Genomic DNA, 14,654 nt, shown 5'->3' on the forward strand with positions numbered 1-14,654 from the left:
AAAATGCATGGTGAATAACCAAATTGAAGAAACCATGTCTGTAACAAGCCAGCACTGCTTTTAGATATTCTGAGTGTTGTTTCAAAAGCAAAGCTAGGTAGTTGCATCCCATATTACAAAACTGAATTGAAATGATTTCAGTCTCTTAAAACTAGAATCAACACTCAAGGTCTCAGGAAGTTAATTAAGGTTTGTCTGAGGCGAACCTCCAAGCCCCTAATAATAGTCTCTGATCATTTGAAATCAGACTAAAAAGGATTGAACAAAACGTTTATTTAACAACAACAAAAAAAATGTTAATCAGTTCACTACAACATGCCTGACATTAAAATATACATTCTTGGCCATTTCTTTTTATTTTTACGATGAAATAGATTTAACTTGACATGAACAAGCAAAGCAGCACTGGACAGCAACTATACATTGATGATTAGATTTCATGAATGACATTTTATTACGTAAAAAGTTTTGTAAAATGAATACAGCGTCATGTGTACATCAAATGTAGTGCTACAACAAGATGTATATTCCCCATTTTAGTGCAATATATGTAAATAGTTGGAGGGGGGTGGGAAATGCCACCCAAAGAGCTCAGAGGAAGCAGTCGAGCTTTTAGGCCTCACACAGAGATGTGGGGCCACCCACCCACAGACCGATTTTGTTTATTTTCATCCTTTGAGGTAAACTGTTCAGTGTGAGCTGTTTATTAGGCCTTTGATTTGTCAGCTTGTGCTTGTAGGGCAAGTGTATACACTGGTTGTGGCTTGTATATAGTGGTGGTTTGGAGGTCAAGGCTGGGGGGTGATGGGAAGGGTGGGTGGTATGAAGCATCGCTCAAACCGCCTCTCATTTTGGCGTCATCAGAAAAAAAACAAAAAACAATGGAATCGCAGTTCCAAGGCGGAGATGTTAAAGGAGTAAGAATCCAAACGCATGTAAATGAAGCACAAACAGCTGCTGATTCATGAAGGCGGCCTTGAATAACCAGGACACAGCATTCAAAATGTGATTTACAAAAGATTCAAGACGAGGGAACCTTTATTCAGTACACAAAAACAATGAAAACATACACAAGAAACAAACACTTGACAGATCTTCTAGCCAGATAGCAGATAAGATTATTAAAAGAACAAACTGAAGTTGCATTAGCTTTTGTAAGAGGTTTCTTTGCAGATGTTCGCAGCTGAATCTCATCTTAGATTAGTTTGGTGACATCCTGACCCTCTGTTCTGCTTCAATAGCTGATCTCAAAGCCTGGTAAGACTCTACAACAAGGAGAAGAAAAACAAATTCAATGCTCAGCAGGAAATGGCAGGCTTTTTCTCGACACCCTCTCAAACCACACACTTTGTGTCACTTCAACGTGTATTGAAACTGAAACATGTTATTACATAAACAGATGTATGAGGAGGGAGCAGTAATATTGAGGTAAATGTGTTGCATAATCTGTGAGCAGGTGCAAGATGCTCTGGGGACCTTCAAAAGGAGATTCATTTTCCCTAAATAAAATGTACATTTCCTTTCAAAAGTCTAGACTTTTTTTCCCCTCTTTTTAAAAAAATGAATACTTTTCAGCAAGGATTCATTAAATGGATCATCAGCAACAGTAAAGACATTTCTAATGTGCCAAAAGACTTCTATTTCATATAAAAGCTGCTCTTTTGAAAATAAAATGATCACGGTTTACACAAAAATATTAAGCAGCTTAATGGTTTTCAATATATTGATAAGAAATATTTCTTATTAAACATTAAAATGAGCATATTAGAATGATTAAAAGAACATTCAGCTATACCATCACAGGAATAAATTACCTTCTAAAATTTATTAAATAGAGATCACAGCTATTTTGAATTATAATAATGTTACACAATATTACTGCATGATCATGAGAAACATCTTTCAAAAAACAAACAAAAAAAACCATGACTTTTGAATGGTAATGTATGCGTCTAGTTGTATTACAGTGAAATACCTTGCAGTTTACTCATGAATGTGTCAATCTCTGGTAAACTTGCTACGATATCAAACGAGGGAAATTCCATAGATCCTGCAACCTCACTGCACCCCTGGAAAACGAATGAGAAACCGAGATGAAAACAAACCCCACTTATCCTATGACTCAGCCAAGGTCTTGGAGCGGTTTTAAAAAATTCTTGTCTGAAGAAATGCATTAAGGGGTAAACGAACAACAAAAGGCGTTTTGTAACTTGATTGCTACAGGGAGTTTTATAACTTCTTGAGTGATAGTGAGGTTTAAAACAATGCGATCCACTCGAAGCAGGTGTGTTTACACAAAACGGGAAAGGCAGAAAGCTACAAACCTTCAATTCTTCATAGAACCTCTCCTCCAACTCAGACACCTGGGATATAGCCTCAAACGCCGGGAGAACGGACTCCTAAAAAAAAAAAAAAAAATTTTAGCAGTTTTGTACCACATTTCTCTAAATAAATTAAATGTACATACAATTTCAAGACAGTCATTTAAATTGGATTGATTTATAAACCCATAATAAAATGATTACATTATAATAAATTGCTATACATTCATAATTCATTTCATTCGGAAATAAAGGCAACTGGTTAAAATTAGTCTAATTCAGTAATGGGCATTCAAATAAAAGCTCTATTTAACCATTTATAAATACAAAAACATCAAAATTCATGTAGCCCCAGTTTCATAAACAAGGCTTAAGCCTATAGTATAGTCCCAGACTAAAATGTAATTCTGAGCGGTTTCTACTGAAAGAAACTTGCACAGAATGATCTTAAAACAGATCAGTGCCTTTGTTTTGTCTCAAGATGCACAACACAATGCTTTTGCTAAGGCATGTTAATAAAAATGACTTAAATGTCCTAACTGAACTATGGCCTAATCCTGCCTTAGTCTAAGTCTGTGAAAGCAGGCTTTAGAGTTGTAGAAGAAAGTCCTTCCAATTAAATTTAATATGCACCGCCTGATTCACTCACCTCTTCTGAGGAGTTTTCTTCCTCAGAAAGCTCTAGTTTTGTACCATTCTCCACTGACGCTCCCTTAGACACACCATTCAGTTCTTTTACCCTGTCAGAAACACCCACAAATTATTGTAATACCTAAACCGCACCACCAGAGGGCCTTCTCAGTCAATCAGAGCAACACTAGTTCAAATCTAGGAAGATAAAAATCACCTGTTTGCATAACGTAGTGTATTCAAAGTGTATTCACAAGAGCTCATACCCGGCGAGATCATTGCGATCTGAAACAGGCAAAATGTAGAAGGAGATTAATTTACAATAAATAACAGTATTCAATTCAAGCCCCAAAACACACGCAGGCGAAAATGAATAATCACCCAAGCTCCCTCTTACCATACAGGTCCTAGAGTTCTCTCCAATGAAGGAATCCCGAAGCACCTGGGTGAGTTTGCTCATCCTGAACGGGATGTGCTCGCTGTTCTGACCCAGAGACCGGATACATTCCTGGAGTCAGGGAAGACATCAATAACCTATTGCTGTAAAACTGCACTGTTGTGTTTATAAAAAATGGGTACAGACAAAAATGGGTTTCTTGCAATATAAGTGAGCAGCAAATAAAAGCTATAATCATCAGCTGCATAAATGACCCTCAGTTTATCTGTTAAAAAACAAACAGTAATTACCTAAGATATTAAGCAAAATTTAGTAAAGAAATAATTATATATTTTTTTAAATGAGGCAAGAAAAAAAACACATCACACCTCTTTTTATCAATTCGAACTGGCTACCAATAGCTGCTTGCATAAATAAAAATAAGAAAGTCCTCCCTGAAAGTCCCGCTGCCCTGTATCTTGCTCTCTCATTGGCTTCAGGTCATTGGCGATGTATGTTTCAGTCAGAACTCATTTCACACAGCAGGATTTTCAATCACTGATAGGTCCAGATATTTAGCAAACCAAATATTTCACAGGCGTCGGGCGACGCATCAGCGATTCTCTCAGATCGCGTCTTTGATAATTCACACTGCATGACTGTCATTTGCGTGAACGAGCACCGATTTGCCTCCGACTTCAGGCATTTGTCTGTGATTTCGCAAAACCTGTCAGCGGGTGAAAATCAGGGCTAAAAATGTGCACTGTGAACTCAACATTAGCCATCTCCAAGAACTGGCTAAAGACATTGTTTCCATCTTTATTTGACCTTGTACCTCTAGCAGTCTCTATTCTAATTCTATTCTTAAAAAAATAAAACCATGCCTCTTTTAGACTTGCATTCTATTCATTTACTAACTGCTAAAAAAAAACAACACTAGCTTTTCTAATCTTTTTGTATTCAATGTTTATTTTTGTTTAATTAAAAAAATAATAATCTTGCTACTTGTATTGCGTCATAGCACTTGCATATTGCGTTTTTGTTGATTTTGATTGCTTCCATTGTCCTCATTTATAAGTCGCTTTGGATAAAAGCATCTGCTAACTGACTAAATGGAAATTTAAACAAAGCAATTTGATCAAATTTGGAAAAAATAATGTGAATTAAAAAAAAACAACAAAACAGAGATGACCCATTTGTAGAGGTAGACAGTAGACAAAGCACCTTCAAAGCCAGCAGGCTGCGGTTGATCTCTGCGGTCTCCACTATGGTGTGCCGATCGTTATTGCTGACATCAGTGCCACGCTCATTCCCAGCAAGGTCCACCAGAGAGAACTTCCCATGGAGGAAATTCCGCCGCCTTAGAATTACTTGCAAAACCGCATGTGAACGCGATGAGCTGGCATTAGCAAACGTTTGGCCAGACGTTCTGTTTTAAGGTGAGATACAGAGTTGTTATTGTTAATTCAAACTATTACAAAAATTTTGGTAAATGAAATGAGACTAAAATAAAATAAATATCAGATGAAAAACTTATGTTTATTTATATAAGTATATTAAGTTATTATAAATAATGATAAATGTTGCACATACATACATACATGCATGCATACGGGGTGAGCGATATGGAAAAAATATCATATCACGATAATTCTGTGTCATGTTGGTTTTATTATTTTCCAAGTTGTCTGAGCATTACACCCAAACTAATTTCCCTTACGGTATATAAAGACAAATACTTTCAAGGTAACAAAAAAAAAAAAAATAGATTTAGGCCAAAGAGGACAAAGATAAAAGAATGACAAAGATACACATTACAACTACACAATGTACAAATAAAACTGTGCTTTATTTTTAGGTACAATGGGTATAAGCAGGAGCATTCAAGAAATTGAATGAACAAATATAAAAATAAAACACTGTATAAACTGATTTCTAAAGCAATTATATTAAATTTCTTCGGTCAAGAGCAGTAAGTGATTTTTCTCTTTGTGACAGTGACTTCTATAAGTCAAATTCAATCAATATCAAATATCAAATTCAATGAGGACCAGCAACTGTTTGGTTACCCACATTCTTCAAAATCTCTTTTTTGTTCAGCACAAGAAAGAAATTAATACAGGTTTGGGACAATGTGACAGTGAGTAAATAATAATAGAAATTACATTTTAAGGTGATCTATTCCTTGACAGTAATGACTAGGGTTTGCTATCGATTGGGTTTTATTCAATACCGGTGCCATTTCGATACTTTTAAAACGGTACCGGTGCCTAAACCGATACTTATATAAAAATAAATAAATAAAATTTAAAAAGCCTAAAAAGGACATTTCCAAACATTCATTTTTCCTTTAATTTGAATAATATTCTAGTGAGATTGTTGAATGCAGATGCAGTCTGACAACAGACTGCCTAAGACTAAGACTTTTGCACGGTAGTGTATGCATAAAGTGCGTATTATTAGATTAAGTATATTTAAATAAGTATAATTAAAGTATGCGTTCATATGTGTTAAGGGCTCGATTGTCACAGGAGGAAATACCTGTGGTGTGATGAGCAGTGAACAGCGAAAACTTTACAGTAGATGAGAAACCGATTGCTCCCTCGTGACCTTTTGTAAACTGTATTTATGACAAAGAACTGCACAGATACTCTAACAATCTAATCGATAAACACACCTCGTGTCCTCTGTTTGTGTTTGAGTCCACTCGCACTGCTCCGCCACAGTTTGCGGATTGAAGAGCGCGCTGAAAGACGGAGAGAAGACAGATCTGCCGCCGTTTTCATATAACATTTGAGCGGACTGACTCTGAGGCGAACCACGAATTTGTGTACAGTTTATGAAGCCCCGCTAAAAAGCCTAGCGACGCCCATGCTTCATGTGTCCATTTCGGAGAACCAAGACAAATATTTCAATTGATTGCTCAGGCATTTAAGAGGCACCGAAATGAGGAACCGAATCTACGTGCTGATTCGGTTTGGTGCATAGAGTTTCCATAAATACCGGTGCCATATTGGTACCGGGTTTCTGTACCCAACCCTAGTAATGACAGTGGGCTGCATGTTTAATAGGCGTACTGTCCCTTTAAGACCTGCACACATCTAATAAACAGGTATACATTTTTCTCTCAACTGTTTACTTTCATTTTAGACATAACCAACTGAGTCTACATGTAAACCTTGTGTGTTTTGACAGTATTAGCGCAAAAAATAACTTAGTTCAATAATCTGTTTGACAGGGTTTAGGGCGATGCGGCACTTAGAAAAAGCACAGGTCAGCGCGCAAATGAAACATTTAAAAGCACATGCAAATAATGAGAGTGTAACTCTAGCGCTGAGTTAACACTGCTGTGAATGCATGTGGTGTTGTACAGTATATGACGGAGGTGCCAGAACTGCAGCTGATAGAATGTGCGCTGTAAACAAATACTACGATATTCCTTCAAAATGCAGATCGTGGAGACATTTTTATTGTCCACAATCAAAAATCGTCATATCGCACACCCCTAATTATTTATATTATATATATATATATTACAAAACACTATAAAAGCAAATACAAAATTCTACAGAGTTATGGCATAAACAGTCCTTTATGACGAATGACATTTAAAGGGTTAATTAAAAATGATTAATATTTTTAAGTTTTAATGATTCATTTACCTGCATGCACTTCCCCTCTCAATCATCTTGATGACATCATCAACAGATGACACAGGCACTTCCTGCAGGCCAACAACATTGACCTGCTGCTTCTCATCCTCCAAAACACGCAGCTTTGCTTTCTTATTCAGCAAGTCAAACACCTGCAGCACACAAAGAGTTTACCATCGTGCCTGAACAAGTGCTTTATGCTTACAACCACAATCAAAACTCAAAATCAGCATAAAACCAAATACTAATACCACACTTGTTTAACTAAGCATATAGAGTACACTAAGCATTTGGAAATTTGAGGATTATTTGCACTTAAATGACAGAAAAGCAAAAACTCCACCATCTGTTTGACAAGACATCACAGAATTGTTTTGGAAACATGTAATACAATATGTGCACACCTTGCCGTTGTAGATCTCAAAAAAGGTGACATACGGGCAAAGGTCCATATCAGCATATCTCTTTTGCCTTAGGAGGGTAAATACATCCTGCGCTGTGAGGTATGCAGATAGATGAATGCATAAGTGAACATGGATAAATGTAACAGGCCACTATGTAAAGTACATTTGTCAGTTACAATCACCTGCCAGGGCGTAAATCCCTTTAGAGCTGTTTTGGGTCTTTCCAGAAAAGTCTCCACCCATAGTCTGTAAGTAACGCTTAAGATGAAGAACATGGCCAAATATTTGGGAATTTTGCTTTGGGAGCAAAATCAAAACAACTTACATGGGTCTTTCCACTGCCTGTTTGGCCATATGCAAAGCACGTCGCCATACCACCTTCGAAAATGGTCTTAACCAGAGGTTTAGCGGTGAACCTAAAAGTTCAGTTCATAACCATTAGAATATTTTCTTTATAAACATTATTTTGTTATAAACATGGCAGTTTATTCAGTATTAATATTGCATTATTTAGAAAAAGATAATCCAAAAACAGAAATACCATCATCAGTTACTACACCATTCAATTAATAAAGCATTGTTTCAGTTTCTCCCAAAAAAAAAAAAAAAAGGGGTTTGAAATGACATTACTTAAGTAAGCGGATATTTGAATAAACGACACTTGTCATGTTCATGGATGATAATTAACATGATAAATGATAATAAATACCAAACAGAAACTCTAAATATGCATCTACCTGTAAACCAAGTCATTAGTGGCATCTTCATCGAACGAGTAATCAAAATGGAAGGTCTGATTCTCTAGGTACTTGGTTAGATCCACTTTCTGCTTGGGCTCATGCAACAGCAGGGCTCCATTACCAGGGATTGTGACCACATCAATCTCTTTCTTTGCCAACTCTAAACACAAATAAATGAGAAATGCATTAGAAACTCACAAAGAAACAATTCGATTCCATTAAAGGCACAATATGTAAGATTTTCATGAAAAAAAAATCCAAGAAGTGTGATATATTTTATGCGCTTGTGTACTTGCGTTATCCCAAAAGTTCCTAAGGATTTGTAAATCCATAGAAATTTCCATTTTAAATAAGGACTCTGCATATCCTCAGTTTCCGCTTGTAGAAACGATAGCAACACATGGACACAAATGATGCTGCAGTTAAACTAAATCCATTACAGCGGTCGCAAAAAAAAAAAAAAAAAGAAAAGAAAAAGTGTTGTCCGCAGCATTACATTTAGATCTGCTTATGTTGCGCCATGATTTTAATTAACACATTTTACGGTGTTGTGGATTATAACCAATCACACATGAGTCCGTTGAGCTTATGAACACAATGGCCAATCAGAGGTGTTCAGATGAGTTTTTTGTTCACTGCACACCTCGCTGACTGAATTCAGCTCTCACGTGAATTCTCTCATCATAAACAAAGTGCGGATGTACGTATATTGTAAAATATTCATTCAGAAAACCGCGTATAGACAGCTTTACTGATTATAAGGGGAGTTTTTTAAGATTGCTTAAACTCGCGCTAGACTAAAGTCAGTCATAATGTTCTTTGACAATGTAAATGTTCTTTGCTCACTTTCTCTGTATAATTTATTGCTGTTTGAATAACTGTGGAAAGTACAGTTAATAAAAAGAAATAAGAAATTTCCTAATCCGTGAACATCCTCTTCCATAGTGTCATCAATATTCACCATTGTTATTGTTTTGAAAATGCAACCTATAGTGGCTAAAACTTACATATTGTGCCTTTAAGAGAGGTCAAATCAGCACCCTACCTTTTTTATTTAGAGGACGTTTGCGAACACAGACACATATTCGGTGAGGTTTGACCTAAAAGACAAATCTTGTGTTAAAACATTAAATTCTTGTATGATGATATTAATATTGTGCTCATTAACTCACAGGATCAGACAAGGACATGTGTACTTTCTCCAGGGTCTCTCTGTATTCTTCAATCATCTGGTAAAACTGCTTATTAGGTCGACTTGTATCTCCAAACTAGAAACAAAAATAGAATTGGATGGAGGAAAATTTTAGCAAATTTCATAGACTTCAAGACTACAATAATAAATGTGACCATACAGAAGAAAATTTTATTAATAATTATGAAATAATAAACCTTATAATAATAAATAAATAAATAAATAAAAATAATGAAGTTATCAAATGCTACATATAAAAATAACAGAAATAAATATTGTTAATTTAAGTCCAATGCAGAAGGCGATAAAATGCATATGGGGGGCATTTACACAACGTTTTCAACTAAAAACTGAACTTTTTTTAATGCGGAAATTTGTGAAAACAGTCATCTGTATGAGAAATGTTTTTAAAAACGCAAAAGGAAAACCATTTCAGATTTTAAAAAATCGTTGTTGTGAAAACATACCTGAATGGTTCAGTTACTGAACAATAAAAACAATTTTAAGGTACCTTTCCCCTCTTCTGTGCGTCAAAGTTTTTGGCTAGCGACAACCGTTTGTTTGCCATCTTGTTTGTTTCTGAGACCTGAGACATGCGATGGCCTAAAAGTTAAAAGGTCAAAATAAGTCAAGTGTTGTAGTTGTTACTAACCACCACATCAACAATGTGAAAGCATGCATGACAAAACCAAAACAGTACATACTTGGTGGACCCATGGGGGCGCATTTGGAAGCCTCACTCTCACAAATAGCCTCCGCGGTTGGTAGCAGAGGAGAAGCTGGCTTTGAAACAAGTCTCCTCTGGTAACCTACCAATCAAGATAGGAACTTAATGAAATATGCAAGATGTTTTGACAATGATTTTGTGCTGCCTCCAAACTGACAGTCCATTCACCCTCAAATGGGATACATCAATATCAATTCACTCCAATGCAAAACAAATTGATACTACACTGCATATCTTAATATCATGCTGATATACTGTATAGACATACCTGAAGGTTTAGGGATTGTAGATGAGGGAAGATCGTGAGAGAGAACGTCCTCTGAAGCGATTGCCGAGACCACAGGTGGAGGTGCAGGCTGTCGGAACAAGCAAGTCTGACGTGTGGTCATCCTTCTAGAAGCTGAAAGGGGATGGAATTATGTTAAATTAAGAGCTTTCCGTGGTCAACATTGCCAATAAATCCAAAGGTGATTCTATGGACAGTACAAAAATCTCCAAAAATGTTATGACTTTTTCCATCAGTAATATAGTTGGACAACAGTATGATCTCCTCACCCTTACAGTGCAGAAAGTTACTTTTGAATAGATGAAAAGAACAATTATTGCTTCATAAAACCAAAATTAAGAAACCGGTAGCACTTTATTTTACAGTCCTGTTCCCCATGTACATACTGTGTACTTATTATAGTAATTATAATAACTATGTTATAACTAGGTACTAACCCTGAACCTACCCCTAAACCTAACCCTACCCCATGTAGTTACCTTGTATTACCAGAACTTCTTAGATAAATACACTGTAAGTACACTATTAGTACATGTAAGTACACGTACTGTAAAATAAAGTGCAACCAAGAAACCATTATCCACGGTGCTTTGATCGCTGCTAGAACTAATGACTACCATATGAGACTTCTCTGGACTGACAGAAACAGTAATTTAAAGACTATTTTTGAATAATTTGTATAAAAGATCATGTGGACAGAAGTGGGAAGTCACACCCTGATTAAGTGTTATAATTCAACCATAATGTGTGTGATTGGAGAACATGAAGAAAGCATGCACTTCATGCAAACCTGACTCTTCAGACGAACAATCCTGAGGACCAGCTTTAAATGGGAGACACAGCTTAAGTTCACACTGGTGCAGGTCAGGAGACCAACTATGAATTTGTACAACAAACATAACTTACGTTCTAAAGTAGTAGGTATTCTTGATGACCTTAAAGGAAGCTCTGATGCTTTGACATTCTGAAAAAAAAAAAAAAAAAAAAAAAAAAAAAAACGGTATGAATGACCTTGCAGCACTATGCAATGACACAATGAAATCTGATTTTCTGAGCGGTGTTGTAGGTAATGTAAGTGTACCCATTAAAGCCCACCAAAATATGGTATGGGGTTAATTGGTACTTCAGGCACCATTTAAGCACACATCATGAATGATACCCAAACATAAGAATATTTATTGATTTTAAAGAAGTAAAACATCACTATATTTATTCAGTGAGAGCTAAGAATTTAAAAAAAAATTATATATTGTTTTTTTACATATGTTTGCTAGTACTCATTACCTGTACCAATAACATTCAACCTATTGGACATCAACTCTGATCTTGGCCTTCACTCTCTCCCTCAAATACTTTGTCCTGTTTCTGTCCAAACTGTTTTGCTAGTAAATGCATTCATAATGCATTAGTAAATGTTCCCTCATGATAAACGTGACATGCCTCTATGATTTTTGATACTTTGATTTATGTATGTAGTTTTTTCTCTTTTTATTCCGGCATTTTCTCGCTGAAAATAAATGATACACATTAGCAGACATCTATTATATAATTGTGCTAAACAGTGTGTAATTTCTAGGTCTCTCCATAATAAGTTAAGGTAAAAGGTTAGTAAGGTCTAAGCACACAACAGTTATTAAACACTACAACACAGAACACAACACAGGAAAATTGATCAAAGTGACTAATGGTGAAAGACAATGCTTTCCTTTTAAAATAAGTCAAGGTTAAGTTTATTCATTCAAGGTTAGCTTGTGTTGGCTAAAGTTTGCATACATTTTGTAGCACTGAACCGTTTAAGCCCATCTTTAAAAATAGTTACCAGTAATATTAAAATAATATGCTCTACATAATTAATGATGCATTTATTTGTAACTTAACATTTGTATGAATGCTTATAAAACTCATCTTTACATTTAAAGGAAAATTATATAAAATAATAAAGTGCTATTTGTTCGTACACAAAAAAAAAAGAAAAATAAAAGATTTGACAACATTAGTGTACTCACCAAGGAAATGGCTGAACACTGCAGAAATGTGTGTATTTCTGAAGGGTTCTGAAACCCCAGAGATCTGGGGTGTCTTTGTATTTAGCACGCACATGGGTGGAGCTAACTCACAATTGCCAAACGTGATTGGTATGCAACAAAAATGTCTGGGAATTAACAAATTACTGGATTGCTTAAAATAATGATCAACATAAAATATGATTTTCTCTTTTTTTAATTTTATGTCAAAGTTGTAAGTGGGCATAAGGGGTATATGGGCTTGATGGGTACACTTACCCTATATAATAATAAATGAGTCAGTGATTTCAGATACAGTGCATCAATGTGCTTGAAATAAAGTACTGCTTATGTTTTCTCATATGACTTTTTCCATTCAGCACCACTGGTCTTCCTCTTTTTTTCACACTGACAGCTTTTCTCAGTTTTTGAAGACGGTGGTGTCTAGACATTGTGCTGACGCCTATAGCATTACCATGGTGACTAACATGCACATACCAGATATTGACAACACAGTCTGAAAAAATTGATCAAATTTATTGTTTTGCGAAATGACAGTGTAGATAATCAATACTGCACTCAAATAAAAACAAAAACAAAACAAAAACAAATGTGCATTTTGAACAAATAAGAATTTTAGAAGAGAAATACAGGACTCACTTTTGCTAGTTTTGACACAGGTGCAGTGAAATGGCCAGGGGCGGACTCGGGCTTCTCTTGGCAGCTTGGTTGAAGGTGTTGCATAAGGTCAGAATTGAGTTGCTTAAGCTCATCCATGTCCACCTAGGGGAGAATCGTTTATTAATCTAGTTAAGTCTGACATCCTACACACTTTGGCTGTACGCGTGCAAATACCAACAAAACCTGTGACCAAAATCTAATTACTTCTTCACAAGAAATTAAGCACTAACCTCTTTTCCTTTAGTGATGCCCTTCTCAGTCCATTCCACATTCACTGTAGGTTTAGTGGCATGGGCCGTTTTCACAGTGGCACTGTGTATTCTTCCTGCAATGACGGGAAACAGTGGCATTAACAAGCAGCATTCCCTTGGATGAACTGAGATCATTCATGGCTGACTTCTTCAGTGGTGCAAAACAGGCAGAGTTATTTACTTTTATTGCATCTCTGTTTTCCTTACAATAAATTGTGGACGTCATTCAGCCAAATATTTTCTTTTGTTTAGTTTTTACAAAAGACGCTAACGTTAAATAATATGGGAAGAAATGAGTTAAGACATCAAGTGAAAATGGCAAAACGTTATTTATTTAGTAAATTATATTTTTAAAACTATCCCTGCCAACTAGGTTGTGTGTTTCAGTAATTTACTAGCAGTCCTACAAGACAAGAGATCACAAAAAAGAAATGACAGGGTTTTTTTTGCATTATTAACATGTTTTGAAATTTAGATACACAACTAAGTTATATGATTGTCTCTTTGAGTGTTTTTTTTTTTCTTACGATGTTGAAACTTTAGAAACCTTCCACTGCCAGCAATCACTACTATGTGTTGTACTGGTACGTATTAAGTTTAATTAGCGATCATTTGATTAGATTTTTTTTCCCATCAACTGATTTCATGATGCAGGTCGTGTCTGTGTAAAAGATTAGCAGCTAGCAAACAAGCATCTTACCATCACTACGACTTATATTGACAGCGAGCCCGATAAGAAGCTTCGACAACGCAGGATCCATCTCAGATAATAGTCTGTAAATTGTATTTTTTTGCGAACGTTTCTATCTCAATACTGAGACAAGTATTTTTCTGCTAGTTTGCCCCTATGAGTCGTAAACCAACATTAACCGCTCTGCATTCAAAAATCGTCAGCGGAAGTTATTGGATTATTTAAGTAGGTGGTGCTTCGTTTGAACCAATCAGAGTACTGTAAAAAATGACTGGCATTTCAATACACAAAAAGGATCTTACAGTCGTCTTTCGTCACACGCTCTGGTACCATTGCGAATCTTCTTCAAAACGCGTCAAACTAACTTACTTTACTGGTAAATTCATGGAAATTAGATTTTAAAAGCCAGAGTCATAGAGTGAAAATGATGTCAAGTAAGTAATAAAAATCCAGTAACGTCACTGAGGAAAGACATTGAATTAATACAAAATGAAATAACAAAGCAGTTTCTCCGCGGGCCAGTGATACTGAGCATAAACAATGCGGAACAAAGTTTCTTAGATTATTTCATTTATTATTATTATCTGATGTAACGGTACTAAAAATAATAATAATAATTAATACTTTTTTTTTTGCTATCAATAAAATACGACATATTAAAACGAAACGTGCATATTGTATTAATATTGTAAATATTTG

The 14,654-nt window shown here is 35.7% G+C and overlaps 1 protein-coding gene across 2 annotated transcripts; it reads right to left on the reverse strand.

Moving 5' to 3' along the window:
* Window positions 1-1,006: 1,006 nt before the first annotated feature.
* On the reverse strand, window positions 1,007-14,156 carry LOC132096354 (kinesin-like protein KIF2C). 2 transcript variants are annotated; one of them, XM_059501646.1, is made up of 22 exons: window positions 13,965-14,156; window positions 13,244-13,338; window positions 12,993-13,115; window positions 11,236-11,293; window positions 11,120-11,152; window positions 10,312-10,443; window positions 10,021-10,125; window positions 9,828-9,919; window positions 9,297-9,392; window positions 9,170-9,224; window positions 8,122-8,284; window positions 7,710-7,800; window positions 7,567-7,630; window positions 7,385-7,476; window positions 6,990-7,132; window positions 4,552-4,756; window positions 3,349-3,459; window positions 3,169-3,236; window positions 2,971-3,061; window positions 2,325-2,399; window positions 1,976-2,069; window positions 1,007-1,265 (listed from the first exon to the last, which is right to left on the reverse strand). In XM_059501646.1, the coding sequence occupies exons 1-22, from the start codon at window positions 14,023-14,025 to the stop codon at window positions 1,201-1,203; spliced, it is 2,112 nt and encodes a 703-aa protein (XP_059357629.1). In that variant the 5' UTR covers window positions 14,026-14,156; the 3' UTR covers window positions 1,007-1,200. The 2 variants fall into 2 exon arrangements, with proteins under 2 accessions (XP_059357629.1, XP_059357630.1); XM_059501647.1 differs by lacking the exon at window positions 11,120-11,152.
* Window positions 14,157-14,654: the final 498 nt, after the last annotated feature.

The sequence above is a fragment of the Carassius carassius genome, chromosome 20 (genome assembly GCF_963082965.1).
Source record: "Carassius carassius chromosome 20, fCarCar2.1, whole genome shotgun sequence".
Classification (NCBI taxonomy): domain Eukaryota; kingdom Metazoa; phylum Chordata; class Actinopteri; order Cypriniformes; family Cyprinidae; genus Carassius; species Carassius carassius.

Coding starts and splice junctions, on each gene's coding strand:
- LOC132096354 (XM_059501646.1), bottom strand. CDS start 14,025: ATGGATCCTGCGTTGTCGAAGCTTCTTATCGGGCTCGCTGTCAATATA. Junction 8,285..9,169: donor ACGTCCTCTAAATAAAAAAG/GTAGGGTGCTGA, acceptor ATTTGTGTTTAG/AGTTGGCAAAGAAAGAGATT. Junction 4,757..6,989: donor GAGAGGGGAAGTGCATGCAG/GTAAATGAATCA, acceptor ACCTTAAAACAG/AACGTCTGGCCAAACGTTTG.